A 21,119-nucleotide genomic window follows, 5' to 3' on the forward strand; every position below is an offset into this window, starting at 1 on the left:
GTCTCACTTATACATCAACTATACTTCCTGTAGGCTCTCCACACTTCCAGTACACCACCTTCTCACTGCTCATTCTAGGCCACTCCAATCTCACTCTATATCACTACCCTGACCAACTTTACACAGAAATATGGCTCCTAGATCCAGTCCCATACCAGTCCTTGCTGTCAGGTCTCGCCCCCTCTCAACTTCCACACCTTTCACACGCACCCACAACCCACACAACCTAATTACTATCTCACCTGTCCCCTCCCTTCCTTTCTCCTGTGCTCTCTGGAATGCTAGATCAGTCTGCAACAAGCTCCCAACTATCCACGACCTCTTTATCTCCCACTTTTTTAACCTTCTTGCCATCACTGAAACCTGGCTGTCCGCATCTGACACTACCTCCCCTGCTGCCCTCTCTTATGGAGGCCTCTCCTTCACACACTCGGTCAGACCGGATGGCCGCCAGGGTGGAGGAGTGGGCATCCTCCTCTCCCCCAACTGCACCTTCCGCGCCATCCCACCTGAGCCCTCCCTCACATTCTCCACCTTTGAGGTACACACTATCCGCCTCTTCTACCCCATTCACCTCCTTGTGGCTGTAATCTACCGCCCCCCTGGCCCCTGCTCCCCTTTCCTTGATAACTTTGCTGCGTGGCTTCCACACTTTCTTGCCTCTGACCTCCCCTCTATCATCCTCGGTGACTTTAACATTCCTATTGACATCAATAATGCTGCCTCATCTAACCTTCTTGACCTTACCACCTCCTTTGGACTTTCTCAATGGACCTCCACCCCCACTCATAATCTCGGACACTCCCTTGACCTAGTCTTCACCCACCATTGTAATCTCTCTGATTTCTCTAATTCTTCCTTCCCACTCTCTGACCATAATCTGCTCTCTTTCACCCTCTCATCCTCCCCTCTCCCCTCACTGCCCAGACCCACCGTCACCAGACGTAACCTCGGGTCTCTTGACCCTACTGTCCTGTCTTCCCTGGAGACTTTCCTCTCTCCTCTCTCAACCATGACTTGCTCCAACCAGGCTGCCTCTTTCTATTACTCTTCTCTCACCTCTGCTCTCGACTCTGTAGCCCCCCTCCACACTGTTCCCCTTCGACGCTCTAAACCACAACCCTGGCACAACAAAATAACTAGATTCTTGCAAAAATGTGCACGCTCTGCTGAACGCCTCTGGAGGAAATCTCACTCTCTGGAAGACTTCCTCCATTTCAAGTTTATTCTCTCCTCCTACAGCGCTGCTCTCTCCTATACCAAACAATCTTTCTTCAAATCTCTCATCTCTTCCCATTCCTCCAATCCCCGACGTCTCTTTGATACTTTCAACACTCTACTTCGCCCTGCACCACCCCTCCTCCCTTCATCCCTCACTGCCACTGACTTTGCCTCCTTCTTCCTCTCTAAAATTGAGGTAATCCGACATGATATCTCCTTCCATACCCCCTCTGCTGCCCACCCACCCCAATCATCCTCCCCTACCAACTACCCCACTCTGTCATCCTTCTGCCCTACTACAGCTGAGGAAGTCCGCTCCCTCATCTCATCCTCTCCCCCCTCTACCTGTCCCTTGGACCCTCTCCCCTCCCGTCTCCTCAGTTCCCTCTCCCCCACTGGCTGCTCCCACCTTGCTCACCTCTTTAACCTATCTCTTTCTACTGGCATCTTTCCCTCACCCTTCAAACACGCTCTGGTCTCGCCTATTCTTAAAAAACCTAACCTGGACCCTTTATCTCCCACAAGCTACCGCCCTATCTCTCTTCTCCCATTTGCCTCTAAAATACTAGAACGGCTGGTTTACAGGCGTCTCACCAGCTACCTGTCTGACCACTCCATCCTAGATCCCCTTCAATCTGGCTTTCGCCCACTTTACTCCACTGAGACTGCCCTAGTGAAAGTCACCAATGACCTGCTGTCAGCCAAATCCAAGGGTCACTTCTCCCTGCTTATCCTTTTGGACCTATCTGCTGCCTTTGACACTGTGGATCACCCTCTCCTCCTCCACACACTCCAAAACATTGGCCTCTCTGGCACAGTCTTCAACTGGTTTTCCTCTTACCTCTTCAACCGTTCCTTCTCAGTCTCTGGCTCTACCTCACCACCTTCTATCCTTCCTGTCGGGGTCCCTCAGGGTTCCGTCCTTGGCCCCATTCTGTTCTCTCTGTACACTTCCTCTCTGGGCGCACTCATTAACTCCTTTGGCTTCCAATATCACCTCTATGCAGATGACACCCAAATCTACCTCTCCTCTCCTGATCTGTCCCCCACTGTTTTCTCTCAAGTTTCCAACTGCCTCGCTGCCATCTCTACCTGGATGTCAGAGCGATTTCTGAAGCTGAATATGGACAAAACCGAACTTATTATCTTTCCCCCACCCAGAGCTATGCCCCCTACTAATATCTCTATCACTGTTAACAACACCATCATCTCCCCTGTTCCCCAACTCCGCTGCCTGGGTGTCACTCTTGACTCCTCCCTCTCCTTTGCACCCCACATCCAAGCCCTGGCCCATTCTTGCCGGTTCCAGTTACGCAACATTGCTCGCATCAGGCCCTTTCTCTCACAGAGTGCAACTAAGCTGATCATCCACTCATTAGTCATCTCACGGCTTGACTACTGTAATGCTCTTCTCACCGGCCTCGCTCAATCCCAACTAGCTCCTCTCCAATCTGTCCTCAATGCTGCAGCCAGGCTTATCTTCCTCTCCCGCCGCTCTAATTCTGCTACTCCCCTTCAACAAAATCTGCACTGGCTTCCATTCCCCTACAGAATCCTCTTCAAACACCTCACACTTACATACAGGGCCATCTCTAATTCCATTGCTCCATATATCTCTAACCTCATCTCCATTCATACACCCTCCCGCCCTCTACGGTCAGCTGACGACTGTCGTCTCTCCTCCACCCTGATCACTGCTTCCCATGCTAGAGTACAGGACTTTGCCCGTGCTGCACCCCTTCAGTGGAACGCACTCCCTCGCTCCATTAGACTCTCCCCGACCTTGCAAAGCTTCAAACGGGCACTGAAAACTCACCTTTTCATCAAAGCGTACCCTTCCACTGCATAAACCAGCTGGTTCTCCGACCCCTTGCCTGTTTACATCCTGCTATATAACCACCACCCCCTCGCTTGCACCTCTTGTAATCTGTCTGTCTCCCCTTCCTACTAGATTGTAAGCTCCTCCGAGTAGGGCCCTCTTCCCTCCTGTTGTCAAAGCCCACTTCTCTTCACATTTCACTCACTGCTCTCCTTTACTTCAACACCCAGTGACCATCTTCATACTCATCTCCATCATTGGCCTCAAGCCTCTAGTTGTATGTTGATTGGGTCCTCACTACTTACATTTAAGCTGTAATGTGTATTGAACTGTGGTGCTCTTTTATTTGTACTGTATTTTTGTTATTTATTCAATGTTATGCCAAGTTTTGTCTCCCTGTATTGTTCCTTTGTACGGCGCTGCGAAACACTTGTGGCGCCTTATAAATAAAATTATAATAATAATAATAATAATAAATTGCCAAGGGGATACATGCTCGTTGCCAAGAGGGAGTTGTTAAATACTCATTGCAAAGGGGGAGTGAAATTGCTCGTTGCCAAGGGGGCGATTTCTCGTTGCCAAGGGGGAGTTAAATGCTCATTACAAAGGGGAGTGAATTTAAGATATAGACCGAGCTGCTGCTTTGCTTTGCTTAGACATTGACTATACAGATGGGCAGCACACAGCTCTTGCTGCCCGGCTGTCATTTCTTCAAATTGTGTGTGCGGCAGCAGCTGGCGGTCTAATGGGTGGTCCGGTGCACCTCACGGACCACCCCTTAGATTTGCCTATGACAGTACACCCACACTTCTAGGTGCCATGTTCACAATCTCTCCATATATGGAACTAGGCACACCTTTTGGGCGGAGCAGGACAACCCCTCAATGGGGCATTGTGCAAAATTTGGTACTTATGTATTATCACGGCGCCCGGTTGGATTGATTGTATGCCTTAACGTTAAGGCATACAATCAGATGCGTTTGACGCGATTTTGCAGTAAAATCGCGCCGATCGCATCGCAAGCGACCAAATTGCGAATGCGACCAAATCGCGCATGCGATGCGATCGACGCGATTTCCCCATAGGAATCAATGTTAAATGGTTCCAAATGGTCCCTGACACCCGATTTCACTATAGGGGCAATGTTAAATGCCCCCCAGGGCCCCCCCTATTAGGTGTATTAGCCCAAATGCACCCGCATTGTTAATGCCACCCCACCATCAACGCCAACCCGAAGCGTGGCGAGCCCGCGAGGGGCGGCGGTACGCGTCCTCCGACCTTTTCATACCCCCACTATCCACGTGAGCGTGGAGTTGATCTTATATAGTGTGGCGAGTGCAGCGAGCCTCCAAGCTCGAAGCGTGGCGAGCGCAGCGCGCCCTGCGTGGGGACGAGGAATACGAGCCAGAAGCGTGGCGAGCGCAGCGAGCCCCGCGAGGGTACGCAAAATACATGTTAAGTAATCCGCGGCCCCTCGCCACGCTTCGGGCTCGGTGGCTCGCTGCGCTCGCCACACTATAGAAGATCAACTCCACGCCGATGTGGATAGTGGGGGTATGAAAAGGTCGGAGGACGCGTAACGCCGCCCCTCGCCGGCTCGCTGCGCTCGCCGTGCTTCAGGTTGGTGTTGATGGTGGGATGGCGTTAATAATGAGGGGGCATACACCTAATGGGGGGGCCTGGGGGGCATTTAACATTGCCACTAATGTGAAATGGGGTGTCAGGGAACATTTGGAACCATTTAACATTGATTCCTATGCATCGATCGCATCGCAAGCGCGATTTGGTCGCATGCGATGCGATCGACGCAATTTTTCCGACCCGATCAAAAAATCGGGCGCCGTGATAATACATAAGTACCCAAAATTTTACTACCAGGTATAATCTCCCTGGAACTAGTTTTCAAAATTAGGCAAGTATGAAGCTATTATGTAGTCTGTTCAGATTAATACCATAAATAGACTGGCACCGGCAGGATATAACCCCTGAAGTGATGACGTGAGCGGGGGGGGGCTGATGATTACCAGCAAAAAGTTTTAAGACAATGTAGAAATCTAGTTACTGGTAGCTGTATTGGTAACTGTAACTGTAAGTTGAAAATAAAGAATGTAGGTAAAGGTGTATATCAGTTGAGCACGAATCGCTCCGTATGTATGCCCTATAGCAATGGCATCGTCCGCAGGGATAGTGCATGCACTGTCTATCCTGCTAGATTGCCCAGCACAGATCGCTCAGCACACATCGCGGGTGCATTGCGTGTGTGCCGCGATGCCTGCTGAGTGATCTGTGCTTAAGCTGCTTGCTCAGCACAGAGGCGGCATCACCCCATGTATATTGGGCTTTAGTATACAGTACTTTAATTTAATGTGTTTGAATTTTAACTTACACTACTTTATAGAATATTAGAAATAGAGTATGTGAAATGCATTGTGTGGTAACATTTTGTTTGGCTTTGTACAAGACTTCGGAACATATCATTTTAATCCATGTAATACAACTTCTCGTTCATGTGAAATGTTCCATGCAATGCTTAACATATCACTGGGCAACTGTTATACAGCGGCACCTAGTGGCCAATCATCAAAATCATATTTACCAATGTCCTCCAACTGTTGGGTATAATACACAGTGATTTAGAGAGTTTGCTATTGATATTCTTATGGTGATTGGGGACATATTAGTTAATTCATTATAATTAATTAACTATGGATGTATGCTGGCACTTATATAACCACAAGTCTGCAATATAACTGCCTTCAGTGTTAATTAATACATCCAAAATAAGCATAAAAATCTTACATACAGCATACCAATAAATATTAAATGTAACATAATAGTATTTTTAGTACATCACTCAAGGTGGTGTCTGTTCTATGCACAGCATTGATGAGCATTGCTATCAGCCTGCCTTTGTGGGTAACCGAGGGCAACATTTTGCAATGATCTAGATTATAATCTCTCTTTACTTTGGTCTCTAAATGTATAGACATAATCTCAATGTCTCTTGCTTTGAATCTGTTTTGTCTTGGGTTATTGGTGCATTAGATGGTTTTATGCCAGGATTTACCTTAACTGCCTACTTTCATCCATTCTATGCTCTGGCTGAGAGGATATCTGGATATATCTGCTGTGATCCTGCCATAAGAGATATGCCTTATATTTGCAGATTCCCCTCCCAAAAATGTATTTTTTGACGGAATATGTCTGAATTATGTAATGACAAATAGACCCCTTTTACACCAGAGCCACGACCCGGATTATTACCGCTCCAGTCCGGGACAGGGCTTGGTGTTAAAGGGCAAAAAGAAAAAAAACCCTGTCCTATTACCCGGTGTCCGACCCGGCAAATGTTCAGGGTCGGACACAGGGCTTCACCGGAGTCAGGGGGCGTGTAAATGGGTAACCCGGGTCATCCGACCCAGGGACCCATTTCCTCCAATCAGGGAGCACCAACCTCCAGACTGCAGCGCCCTGAGGTCAGTCCGGAGGTTGGGCAGGGGCTGCGTACAGCCTCCGCTGCTCTCTGCGGTACTATGCAGACAGCAGCAGAGGTGAATGGATGCCTGTGTGCGGCATCCATTCACCTCATGAACGGAGGCTGGGGGCACACGGAGGCTGGGGGCAGCACAGCAGCTTACCTGGGTAGCGTGTCGGCCATTGTTGCGGGGGTGTCAGGCGGCGTTGCGGGGGTGACGGTTGGCGGGTTTCCTGGCGCTTGGAGATGATGTCATCTCCAATCGCTGGCTCAGGGCCCGAATTCACCGGCATCCCCTACCCGGCATAATCCCGGGGGACGCCGGTGTAAAAGGGAACAACTGCCGGGTCGCATCTGGGTCCAAAAACCCGGGTGCGACCTGGCAGTTTTGGTGTAAAAGTGGTATAAGGGATGAGAAGGTTTACCTTTGGCTTACTAATGTAGTTGCCTAAAAGGTTGCTGGAGGCGGTTACTGCCAGGGTTCAAAGAGCAGACTCTTGTGAGCGATATCTGACTGATGCTTTAACAAGTGGCCCACTGATCCACCTGCCTGCTGACACATAACAACCAATCAGATTATGTCTATAATTTCTGTATTGCATCTTAGAAAATAATAGGCAGAATCTGATTGGTTGCCATGAGTAAAATCACCTGTTTTCAATTTTGGACGATTTAGTAAATTTACCCCTTACTGCTTATCAAATCCTGCTATCTACTCAGGCAGAACAGGTGATAACTAAAATAACCTGCTGAAAACAGCGGTCAGAGTTAATGCAATGATTAACATTCCTGGCTGTGGTGTCTGGAGGACTAGTCCGTAATATATGACAGAATCACCATAACTGACACAAGTTTTTTTTAACACTAATTTATACTACATTTACTCCATATACTAAAGGTATCATCACATTGAAACACCTCTTCGGGCCCTGCCATTGAGATGTTAAATAAATACCAAGAAAATAGACTCTCTATAATACTGCCATCCCTCACTCAGGCCCTTATTCTGATCGGTGCGGATATTCCCGAATTCTTACGGTGCGGGCCGCACGCATCGCTGTGCGGCAGCGTGCGGGCATCGTCCGTAGAAACGCCCACGTGTCCTCCGCATTCGGACGGACTCACTCTTTAAGAACAGGGCGTGTGTACGGACGACATACAAACCGTGCGTGTGCGGGGGAAACGTACAGATTCTTGCACGGTCTTCCCGCACAAGCACGGTCTTACCGCGTGAGAACGTACGGAAAGCTGTCCGTACGCCCCGATGCGGAGCATTTACGCACAATCCAACACTTTTGTACTGAGTACACACAGCGATCACATGACCCACTTAGGCTATTAGGCAACCTCCTGAAAAAGGGATTGTTAGCAATTTCAATCAATTAAATGCTCATCTATACTGACCCACATTCCTACTACATTCATGACACACATTAACCCTTACAGCATGTGACCCTAACATACATCTATATACACTATGTACATTTTGCTTATTTTAAACATTTTAAACAACTTACACATATACTTTAGCATGTTAGAAAAAAACACTGACAACTTTGAACTTTAAATAACGATTTATTATTAAACAAATGCCAACAAAACAATAATTTAATCCTCCGCATCTATTAGGCGGTCCATTTCCTCCAGCATGAGGCGCATAAGGCCTCGCAGTCTTACGAGGGCCCCACGGCGACCCTCCTCTGCTTGGGCAGGCTCATCTGTGGGGGAAATTAAAAATGAAAAATGACTAATGATATTCATGCATACATTTAACATAGTCCAAGCTACATTTTAAACATGCATTCTGCGAGGTGTGTGTGTATATATATATATATATATATATATATAAAACTATATATATATATACACACATATCTACCTATATATATGAGACATACACCTATACATACATGCATACATACTACATGGAAAGGCTGATTTTGGCCCTCTACCCTTTACTCTGTAGAACACCTCACAGTCATACTGCTCCTTCTCCATCCAAACCCACCCATGACTAAGCTCTGAGAAGCATGCCACGCGCTGCACCAATCACAATTCGGCAAACAAAGTTCAGTGTCTGTTATATGATGGAGCCTGGCAGGGGAGTTACACAACTCTCAGGAATGCTCAGTACATTTGTGCAATCAAGCATGGCTTGCCTGCTGATGGTCTGCTCCAGAAATCATTGTCAGAATGCCAGTTAGGGGAAGCTGCAGCACTAACCCACTCCCATGCTCAAAAGCATTACTAAGACCAAATCAACACACAATTATGGTGAAAAACATACATGCAGACCGCAGGGGGTGGTTAGCTAGAGGAGGGCCCAGGGGCACTCACCACTTGTTACTCCAGTCTAAGCCACGCCTGGCCATACTCCATTTATGCCATACTGAATCTAGTTAACAAAGATCATTCGCCAGTAAACTCTACTCACCTATATGAGCCTACAGATTGTATGCAACCAGCAGGGACATGTAACCCTTACATGAGCAACTCATCACTTTCTTCCTGGATACAGATTAAGTACACAGGTTCAGTGGCACTTCAATTCGACCTGAAAGCCATCCGCACAACCTGTGTCATTAATATGTGTCCAGGATGAAAGGGATGGTTTGGCCACCCTATCTAACCCCAAAGTGTGTCTGTTGCTACCCAATTTGTTGTTTGGCTTTATAGTATTTTCAAACACATTTGAATCAACAGTGCTACATATCAAATAGTGGATGACAAAAGGAAGAACGAATCTTTATGTATACATACCACTTTCGGCCGCCTGCTCAACCACACAGGCCTCCTCATCCTCCCCCTCTTCCTGGGCCTCCGCGGCCGCCACGACCTCCTCCTCGGCTGCCACCTCTGCCTCCAATGGCCACTCAGCCTCCTCCACCGCTTCATCAATCTCTTCCTACTCGGCCATCGCTGGCTCCGCCTCCTCCTGGGCCAGGCCTGCCTCTGCCTCCTCCTGTGCCAGACCTGCCTCTGCCTCCTCCTGTGCCAGACCTGCCTCTGCCTCCTCCTGTGCCAGACCTGCCTCTGCCTCCTCCTGTGCCAGACCTGCCTCTGCCTCCTCCCGGGCCTGCCTTGCTCGTGCACGTGCTGTGTTTGGGAAAAATGAAAAAAGTGCCAATTAGTGGTAATTTGTAATAAGCCTTATCAACCTATAAATGCTAAGGTTAGAGGTACTGATACTTGTACATGCAAACAGCTCCTCAGTGGCCTTTACAAAACACAGCCTGTAACATGGCAGGTATGCTGTGACATTTGGGCCATTGTAAGCATTACAAGCATTAATCCTCCCCAATAACATATTTTATGACCATTACAGGGTGTCAATCAGGAAGTAGCACTCATATATTGTATGGCATGTTTAACTCATGATCAGGCTGCTGACCTTAGTGGATTAAATAATGTCAGGTAAGCAATCATGTACAAATCCACATTTACTGTTGAAATACTCACATCTAGCAATGCTGGCCCTTATGCTTTGAAGCCTCTCTGGCTCCCTGCGCCGGAGGTCGCACCACCGCCGCTCCAGCTGAGCGATGGTCCGCCGCACATGGGTGCGGGCGTATATCCGCCGGCGGGCCACCGCATAGGCAGAGCGTTTCTGCCTATTGGTGATGAATGGGCCCGCACGACCCAGCCTGGTCTCCATAACGGAGACCAGTGTCTTCAGCTCGGCTGCAGAGAAGGGTGCTGCTCTGCCATAATCCGCCATCTTAGCAATGGCACACATCAAACAATCATGTGCTGTCATTGGTTGATCAGAGTGATATTTGGTATTAACTTTATTGTTCATTTTTACACTAACAGCGTGTATGCGCCCGAACAGACGGCTAACCCATTGCATCGCACACCCATCCTAAACAGTGTAAAATATGATGGTAACATATTATATCTAATCTATAACATTCACCAAACATGGGTATAAGCAACAGGTGAAATAGTGTGCATCTCTAGACACTTACACCTAACTCCACATGCTGCCATGTGTACACTTACCTTCTACTGGCCCCTACTACAGAGGTGGAATGAAAAGTAGCTAGCATCTAACCTGAATGTGGAGTGCTTTCACATGTGATTTGGATGCTAGCACTGATTACTTGTGGCTAAGTGGGGGACTGGATTGACATATGGAATGAGTAGTGTCAGTTGTACTACATAGCAAACAAGTGCACAGTACAGAAGTACATGCAAATATACATTGCATGTCTGACCACAGTTGTATTTGGTCATTGGTGTTGGAATCTGCATTTTGCAAATAAATCAGACTTACTGAGTTTTCCATGTTTTTGTGAATTATTTGTCAACACCAATGGGCGGGCCGTATGCGCCGCACGGTTGACGCTGGCGTACGGGACGCGGCCGTACGGAACGCAGGTTGCAGCTGATTAACGCCAATTACAGAAATAGTATTTAAAGTTGTCCTAGAAAGGCAAACAGTTGTTGCAAACATGCCAGGCTCAGACTCAGAAGAAGACCAGGTGGTGCAGAATCTCTTGGCACGCATGGAGGCTAACACCACCTATGTCCCCCTCAACCCAGAGGACCCAGATGGCCCATCAACATCAGGCCAATCAGCTGCTGGGCCATCCTCAGCTTCAGCAGAATCATTGGGAACACAGCAGGTGGCTTCCCAACAGAGTAGCCAGCCCAGCACTTCAGGTACAGCAACCGGTGGCCGTGGCAGTGCCCGTGCCCTTGGCCGCAGTGGGGCAACACGGGAACCAACAACACGAAACATGGCATATGAACCGCGGGAGCTTGACATCCTGGTGACCCGGGCACGTGATTTAATTGAGTGTCCAGCGGTGAAGTTGACACACACAAGGAGATGGAAGATCTGGGAGGAGATAACGGCGGAGATTAATGCAGTGGCTCCACAAGTTCGTCAGACGGAGCACGTTAAGAAGAGGCAAGTACATGTGTGTAACATTTGAGTAGTACAAGTCCAGTAATGTTTACATTCAATATTAGATGGAGTTGGGCAATGGGTGTTCACGTTGCTTGGACGCACAGACATGTTGGCCATGACATTGAATTGATAGTTATTGGAGGGTGACTGTTTTTGTATCTTCTAAGGGTTGGTTTGAAAAAAGAATATAATGTAAGTTTGGTGTCAGTAGGCACATGTTGTATTATGTTTCAGATTGCAATGGGTGCTACAGCAAACATGAGGAGTTACATGTATTAATATGTACACTTTGATTGCAGGTGGCACGACTTCAAAGGCAACCTCAAGAAGAAATTGACCGAGTGGTGGCAACACAGCCAGACCTCTGGGGCTGGCCCCATGCCTGCCAAGCTGGAGCTCACCCCCCTGGAAGAGATGGCCCAGTGCTGTATAGCAGTGGAGGAGGTCCGGGGGGTGAGCACTATAGACAGCGAGTCCCCAGCGGAAGTGATGGCTTCTACTCTTGAAGGTAATTATTTGCCAGGCCATAAGTAGATGTTTTACATTTTGCATGGAATGTGTGGTAATTGGAATTTTCTTGTTCAACAGCATCGCCACCGCTTGGTCAAGATTCTCTTGAGGAGGTTGTGGAGTCTGTGCCACCTTGCCCCTGTAGCAGGCCCGTGCAGCAGCCACCGGGATTGTCTGCAGCTGAATTGTCCATGTGGGGCCGTGTGCTGGATAGTATTGTGCAGCAGGGAGAGTCGGCATTCGAGCGGGTGCGTAGGGCCGAGGAGGTGCTGCAGGGTTTGACCAGCAGCCAGCAGAGTATTGCTGAGAGCCTGCAGGCTATGAGTGCCAGCCAGCAAGCTATGGCTGGCAGCCACCAAGCTATTGCTGGTAGCCTGCAGGTGCTGGCTGATCAAGCCCTGCGGCAAAACGACCTCCTCCTCCGCCATAATGAACTTATGGTGGAGCTAGTTAACAGCAATAGGGCCCTAATGTCACCCGCTTCGGGTGCATTACCAACCTCATCACTCCCTGCTGCCAGAGGGGAAAGAAGATCCACCCCCTCACCAGCACGTGCTCCACATGAGCCACCATCGGACTCTGGCCGTGGACGAGGTCGAAGAGCTGCTGCACGTGGCAAGGAGCCTGCCAGGGGCAAACGTGCTCGCAAATGAACTTGTGTCCCCATTAATCTCCTCCGTTATGTCTTCCCAAATCTTCCATTGAGCTGTGTGTGTCAGCATCCTGTGTCCAAATCCGTGCCCAGGGTCACCACTTTTGCCCGCGGTTCAAATGTCATGTTTGGTTCACCTGTTGCCCTGTTTCGGCTACCATTACTGTGTGCTGTACTTGAAGTGTTGGTGCTGTACTTTTGTTGTGAAGCCACCTGATGTGTTCCCAATGATTCTGCTGTGGCTATTTATTATGTATTATGTCATTTTTGTCCTGGTATGGTACCATTTGTTTTGATATGGTTTTGAAATTTGTACCAAAGTTTGTTTAATAAATGTTATGTTGGCCCCCCAAATGTCTGTATTAATTGATACATGCACAAGTGCCATGTGTATTAGTATTATTAATATTAAGTTGTGTTGATTATTTGCAGTGTAAAAGTGTGTGACAAGTGCAGCATGTAATGTTCCCTTTAAGCTGCAATGCTTCCAATTGTAGCAGTGAGAAGCGTGTCATTAACAAGTAATGGGTAAAGTATGTGATTGTATTGGGTTCAGGTGACATTGGTTGAGGTGCGTTCGTCCTGATTAGGCGTTACGATTGCCTAGCGCATGACCGAGTGGTGTCCGCAAAGCAAGAGTAACCTTTTGTACACCGCACATTTCTTCCCTTTTCGCTCGCGTGCATTCGGCGTGCTGTCCGAATGCACGCCTACCAAAATGTGTGTACTCCCCCGTGTCCGCCCATGTTTCCGCCCAGTTTAGCCCACTTTGAAACTACGCTCCTGTGTCATTCCGCATGACGCCCATAACACACCCATATTGGCCGAGTGATTACGGTGCACATTTCTGTACGGTATTCATGAGAACAAGTACGGAGACCATGCGTGGCACATGCGCGTAGCGTTCTCCACGCATGCGCAGACGGCTAAAAAACGCCATCCGAAAGAATTCGGAAAAGTCCGCACCGATCAGAATAAGGCCCTCAGAGACATATTTATCACAAGCTGCATTCTTTTTTTTTTTCAAAATGTGTTTATTGATGAATCACGATACAAAATAGAAATAGCTCCATAACATAGAAGCATTAAAAGTCATCTGTGTTGTAATAGAGAATGTGATCCTTTTTAACAATTTTATAAAGAAATTAGATTTTTTTTTGAGAAGAGGATGAGGTAGAAAGGAAAAAGAAAGAGACCAAGAGGTTGAGAAGGAAGAGGATGGAGAATGGAGGTAGGAAGAAAGGTTGGAGGGAAAAGAAAAGGAAAGGGTGGCTCCTCGGTGTAATATGATAATAGCAGTAATATATTAGGGGTCAGTCAACAAGGCTCAGTATCATGTAGTGAAAGGTGAGGTGATCTCCCAGGGAGTCCAAACAAAGTTGAATTTTTTAGAGGAGTGTTTAAGGATGCTTGTCATGTACTCCATACGGTACATGTGCCATAAGCGGGATATTATGGAGTGCATTGAGGGAGCCGCCAGCTTTCCAATCCATCGCGATCTGGCAGGTGGTCGCAGAGACCACATGACACATCATTTTGTTTTGTGGCTTGGATAGGGTTGGGACATCTAGCGGTAGGAGAAAATATTTGGGGTCATTTGGAATGGGTGCAAGTAATAGATTTTCTGTGTATTGGATTACCTCTTTCCATAAATCAGCTCTCTTACAGTAGGGCATGTCCACCAGATATGCATGAATGATCCTGCAGCGTCGCATCCTCCCCAACATCTGTCTGGTACATCGGGGGTATATTTTGCTAATATAGAGGGAACATAATACCACATATAAAGCAATTTATAGGTGTTTTCTTTAATTTTGACACATATAGAGCTAGAGGCAGCGTTGCCCCAGATCTCTGACCAGTCCTCCTCAGTTAGTGAACCGTTTAGGTCTATTCCCTAAGCCTTATCCGAAGCGGCTAGTTGGGGGGTGGATATATCAGTGAGTAACGTGCATACAGTATAAGAGATATCAGTCCTCTAGTGGGGGACCGTCGAAGGCACAGTGCCTCAAAAGTAGATAAGGGCCTGTTGGTCACAATAGACTTCACTGTGGAGTGAAGATGTCTAAGTTGAAGGAATTGAAAGAAGTTCCTAGAATAGTAGGTAAAACCCTGGGAAAATTTGCCTGAAATAGCTGGTGAAGCTGGTGAGTTAAAAAAATACCAGGGTATTTAATTTTCCGCTTGTGCCAATTAAATGGAAAAGAAGCCTCCAGTGTTAATTTGGTTGGCCCAGGGAAGTAGAAGTCTAGAACTTAAGTCTTGTCAGCATTCATTTTATAGCCAGGGAATTGGGAATATAAATCTTTTTGGGCTTTTAGAGGTAATAAATAATGTATTCCCTCCTATTGTAGGTACCCCCCTATTAACCATACGACCCCATAGTGACCCACCCAGTATTTTCTATATAGTGTGGCAAGCGCAGCAAGCCACCGATCCCGAAGCGTGGCGAGCCCGCTCGCGCCCGCTCGCCACGCTTCAGGCTCGGTGGCTGCGCTCGCCACTCTGTATAGAATTGGCCCCACGCTAACGTGGATAGTGGGGGTATGAAAAGGTCAGGAGGACGCGTTTCGCCGCCCCTCGCGGGGCTCACTGCGCTCGCCATGCTTCGGGTTGGCGTGGATACTGGTGTGGTTTTAGGAACACATTCACAGCATCCATACAACACATCTGTGGACACATGTTAACGTTAAACTGTGAATTTAATAAGAACTGAATAAGATAAATAATACGTAATAAATATATGTAGCATATGTCCCCGACACTCATTTGATGGCACTGTTCGGATGTGTGATTGAGCGGTGTGGTATACGACCCTGACAGTCCGGACTCAGACAGCGGGGGGAGCGCAACAAAGCCCCTTGCGGGCTCGCTCGCTGCACTCACACGAGGGAGAATAGCCGTGGCCGTCGGGACCCTGAATGTCGGGGTTTCAACAGTCAGGATCCTGACGTCAGGCTAATGACTGTCGGGATCCCGACTGACTGTCAGTTATCCGGCACCCAGATTGAGCATACCTAGTTAGCAAAGAAGATTTCATGCACCTTGACATTGTATCGTGATTCTGTACTGGTATGTTTGATTAGTCTTCCACCATTATTTTTCAAGCCTGCAACCCCTTTTCGTCAGCTCCCCAATGCTGCTGTCACATATAGTTGCTTGGTGCTGTGCTATGCCAGTTGTTTAGTTGTCATAGGCCAAATATGAAAAATAAATGAAGTTTTGATGTTTATTTGTGCCTTAATACACAAATGCAGTATTGTTTGCAAAGATTGACATACACCATACTGTTATCCCATGGTGTATGTAATGTAGCTCATTAGTCAATTTTTTAAATGATTTTTTAAATGATTATTTGTATATGAAAATGAATAATATACTTGAATTATAATAGATATTAGGAGTTGTTTTGGAGATCTGTGATAAGTATTAAATACCTACCTGTAACAAGTGCTTCCTTATGGTAATGGAAGTCCTTAGTAATGTTTATTAACCCTTTGATTGCCAAGTTCATTTGTCAGGTGTGAAAATTGGCAAGCAAACTATTTATTTCATCAAAATGACCTGTAATATTTACCTGATAGAGGAAATATATTCTTATTTACACAACATTTTGTTTGAATTTATATAACATATGTGAGCGACGCTGGCATTTTTAGCTGATATTTTGAACATCTCTCACAGAGATGTTGGCACTCAAAGGGTTCACTTTATAACTTCAAATGAAAACCAAAAGCAACAAGAATGTGGAATAATACCAGGGAGATTCCAATATACTGTAATAAACAGTTTTTTTTAAAGAAGTGCTGTGCTTATAGTTACAATATAGTAAAACATCCACAAACTCCATCCTCATGGACCCCCAACCTTGCATGTTTTCCATATATCCTCCCAGAATCACAAGTGAAATAATTAGCTCTGCTTATAGATCTATAAAATGTGTCAGTGAGTAATGAGTATGGCTGTGCACCAATCTGTGACCTGAACAACATGAACTGGTGGGGGTTTCTTGAGAACCGAGTGTGAGGACCACTGGTTTAAACAAACTTAGGTGGTTTAAATCGGCCAACACTGCCACCAAATCATTTCTCTCTTTCTTCCATAGAATACGCTGGGAATCTTAACGATGGGTTATAGATGGGTGCTTGGTGGAGTCGGGCACTTTACATTTTTCAGAGTGTGACTCTCTCCTCCATCTCTATGCCCTCCCCCAGACCAAATTTAGAAATGTGCCTAGGAGAGCCGGTCACTTCCTTTGGAGCTCCAGAGAGGAAGATTTTTTTATTTTATTTATTTATTTATTTAATTTTACTTTTTAAAGTCTTCAACAGTTCAGTTTTGCCAATTGTCAGCCTGTACCGCAGGAGCTGCTGGGGGAATCCGGTCCCACCCTGCTGAGTTTGGAGCCCGGATTTCTGGCTGAGGGAGCACTCTCCCTTGGGGTACTCCCATTCAGCAGCATGCTGCTGAGATGGAGCCCCGCAGCCCGCCACCATTAGCAGCCCAACTGAAGACATCTTATTTAAGTATTGGTTAGACCCTGGTTAGCAGGGCTTCCGGCAAAATTAAAAGGGCAACCATTTTTGTGCAGAAATGGAGGAGAGACATTTCCAGATGTACTCTATCTCCCATGGCACTGCTTTGGCAGGTGGCCGCGCTGACAGAAGGGAGAAGACACAGACCAGTTTGCTCTCTCCCCCTGAAGGCTTCTTACTCTGGCCACACCACAGAACGCACCATGGAAATATGCGTGCGGCCGGTGTGTGCCAGACAGCTATACAGGATGTCTCAGTGCCACAACTAGCTCCCTCAGGAGTTGAAGGGGGCGGAGACTGGCTCCGAGTCATGAGGCGGTGGCCATCTTTGATCAACCTAAAATGGAGTAACAGCTCTAAGGGGTCTGATTCGGTGAGAGTGCCTTAGCCTGCATTATGCACTTAATTATATAGCTATATATTTGTACTGCAAATATAATAACAGCATTGGGGCTGGTGGCTGTGATCCTCTCTCCCCTATTGCCTTCCTCTGCCATTCAGAAATTGCCTTGTCTTAGTATTCTGTTATGTGTAAACATGACTGGTAAAGCTTCTGCACCCAAGCCTCAGAAATGCAAGGCTTGTAAAAATAATTTATACAGACCTCAGAGGATTGCTCACAGTTTTGTAATGTGTGTGAGGATAATTCCTCTGCACAGCGGGCTTCTGGATCTCATGACCAGTGGCCCAGATGACGATAGTCCCGTGTTAGAAGAAAGGGAAATTTGTAAATGTTTCTGAGGAATAAATCCCTGCAGAGGGCACAGAGTCTTCATCACAATGCTTAAGGTGCCCATACACTTGTCCGATTTGGGCCCGATTTCACCCGATTCCAACGGATCGGGCTGACATCTGGCCCAAATCACATGTGCCTGACATCTGATCTGATGCGCGGCCCCGTGTGCATCGGATTGGAGTCAGAGGTCGGATGGGCTGAAGGTGTGAACACACGCATCAATTTACTTTTGATTTGATTTGCTTTCGATATCCCCTATTCCACCCCTTTCGATTTGGCCTTTGCTTTCACATTCGATTTCACATTTGATCTGCACTTTTTTTTGCATTCGATTTCGATAAATTCGATTTACATTCAAGGTACAGTGTACACATTTGATTTACTGGATCGAATTCGATATTTCTTTGCCTGCACAGTCTATTTTTCTTTTCGATATAAGAAAAACGGGAGCATGCATCAAATCAAATGTGGATTGAAAGTGTCTTAAAAACCATTCTTTTTCGATTCGATTTTGCTTCTATAAGCAAAATCAAATCGAAAACCTGTCAAAATGTAAGCGTGTGTACACCCCTTAAGGCGTACACACAGTGAGATTTCCACTATTTTTCTATTCAATGTTGCTTATAGAAGCAAATTCGAATTGAAATCGAATGTACATCTAATGCTTTTAGCAGCATTCGATGCAGATCGATCCCGTTGCGTGTTCACGTTTGGTGGAAATCGAAAAGAAAAATAGTCTTGCCAGACAAGAGTATATAGTAGAAATCAAATCGAAATCGATTGCCACATCAAATTGATGGCATATCGAATCGAAATTGAATAGAAAACTGTTTCGGTTTTCAGTTCTTTCCACAGGTGGTTTCCTCTTGGCTGGTTGCCCTATGAGGTGTCTATGTTCCAATTGTGTCATGCTGCTTGATTAGCGGGCACGCATACTTTTGAAATATTGTATCATGTGCACACGTTTACCTGCATCTGTCACTCAGTTGTCCGCAAGGTTTTTTCAGGATTTTCTGCACTCTCCCATCCTTGGGGGTAGTCTCTGGGATATCCTCATTATTAAGACTCTCAGCGGATCCTATGGAAGAAAGGGGAAACAGGATTTTGGTACTTACCAATAAATGATTTTCTCTGAGTTCATAGGAATACACTGGATGCTCAACCTGCGCTGTTCTACCAGCAATTGGTAGGTGTTCTTATGTGCCCCTGAACACAGTTTTTTGCCTGTAGCCATGGCGTGTCTGTTGTTCATGTTGAGCTGTTGTTCATGTTATGTAGTATGTACTATGTTAGTGTTCACATTGCTGTCTCCCGATCCACAGTTTCTTATCTGGTCTGGGGGGAGGGCATAGAGGCACTGACAATTTGAAGTGCCCGGCTCCACTAATCACCCATCTATCTATACCCTATTGTTAAGACTCCCAGTGTATCCTATGGACTCAGAGAAAAGGATATACTGTAACGGTAAGTACCCAAATACTTTTTATTGTTCATTTGTCCTTAATTAGTTTTATTTACTATTTAATTGCTAATTATTATATATTTATTTTATAGATGATTGCAGACATGAGTGATAAATATTCAGAAATGATTAGTGGATGTAGCAAATCTAGAAATGGAACTCAGAATGAAGCGGCTTTGCTTGCTTTGATGGAAAAAACTGGGTACAACATGGTACAAGAAAATGGACAGCGCAAATTTGGTGGCCCCCCTCCAGGTAACAGGTTATTTTATGACATTCTTATATTAAAAAATTATAACAGAATAGTAAAATAACCATTTATGCTTTACAGATATTTTATTTTCAACTACAAGTGGTACATTTTCAAAAATAGGTGATATTGCACATAGTAACCTACCAGAATCTGTCTATAATTTCTCTATTGCATCCTGGAAAATGTTAGACAGAATCTTATTGGTTGATATGGGCACCTCTTTTAATTTTTAGAAGCTTTAGTAAATTTACCCCTAATGGTCCAACTTCTTACTTACCGCCTTGGCACCTTATTTCAGATAACACGAGGAACTAGACAATACATATTTGTTCCCATTGCCTGTATGACCTAGTTTTCTCCTGTGCCTCATATCATTATGATATGATATCAGTCCAGTGCTATTAGTGATATTAGCCTTCCCAATTTAGGTGGTTTCCTATTAGTCATGTTAATTTTTTGGCCCCAAAAACTGGCAAATATCAAAATTTTAGCACCATCTTCATCATTGTCTAGTCAGTTATAGCTTTTTTTTTCTGCCAGAAAATGTCCCATTTGCAGGTAATAACACTTGGGACCTGGTAAAAGGTCACGGAACCATGTGTTATCAGAGAGAAACAGGTCTCCTAGGGCTGGTTATCAAGGGTTTTGCAGGGGTGCAAAACGCATGCAAGGGATAATCACCTAAGTGAGGCAGAGACGAGGGACTATGGGCAAGATGTACTAAGCCATGAAAAGTGATAAAATGGAGAGTGATAAAACACCAACCAATCAGCTCCTACCTGTCATTTTTCAGACACAGCATGCTAATTGGACTACTGTAGCTCGCAAGGCTGAGTGAGGAGAGGGGCAAGGGAAAATCATTGGCATGCGATTAGCTCCAATTAGAAACGTGGGACTATTTATGGCATATGCAGTATTTATTTTTATTTTTTTCAGGTTGGGAAGGTCCGCCTCCACCACGTGGCTGTGAAGTGTTTGTGGGAAAAATTCCTCGTGACATGTATGAAGATGAACTTGTCCCTGTATTTGAACGAGCTGGAAAAATCTATGAATTTAGGTTAATGATGGAATTTAGTGGCGAGAATAGAGGTTATGCTTTTGTCATGTATACAAACAAAGATGAAGCCCTGATGGCTATTCGCATGCTGAATAATTATGAGATTCGTCCAGGCAAGTTCATTGGAGTTTGTGTAAGTCTAGATAATTGCAGGCTTTTTATTGGCGCCATTCCGAAAGAGAAGAAGAAAGAAGAAATATTAGAGGAAATGAGAAAAGTTACAGAAGGAGTAATAGATGTAATTGTGTACCCAAGTGCAACTGACAAAACCAAGAACCGGGGCTTTGCTTTTGTGGAATTTGAATCGCACCGAGCAGCTGCCATGGCAAGACGGAAATTGATTCCAGGTGATAACATTCATCCAATTCTATCTTATTGGTTAAGGAAGCTATCTAATAATAATTCACTTGCAATGGTGTTTTGTATAAATAGTAGAACAATTCTACTAGTTAAATGTGAGTTAACCTTTTAGCCAATAACATTT

General features: G+C 45.9%; 1 protein-coding gene across 2 annotated transcripts in view; it reads left to right on the forward strand.

Moving 5' to 3' along the window:
* RBM46 (RNA binding motif protein 46) overlaps positions 1-21,119 on the forward strand; it is a 40,829-nt gene that overhangs the window by 8,666 nt on the left and 11,044 nt on the right. For both annotated transcript variants that reach the window (XM_083172120.1, XM_083172129.1), the window contains exons 3-4: positions 19,418-19,580; positions 20,515-20,982. In XM_083172120.1, the coding sequence (XP_083028246.1) occupies positions 19,418-19,580; positions 20,515-20,982 (631 nt within the window). The remainder of the gene's footprint in view (positions 1-19,417; positions 19,581-20,514; positions 20,983-21,119) is intronic.

This window comes from Crinia signifera, chromosome 1, assembly GCF_055691185.1.
Source record: "Crinia signifera chromosome 1, ASM5569118v1, whole genome shotgun sequence".
Lineage (NCBI taxonomy): Eukaryota > Metazoa > Chordata > Amphibia > Anura > Myobatrachidae > Crinia > Crinia signifera.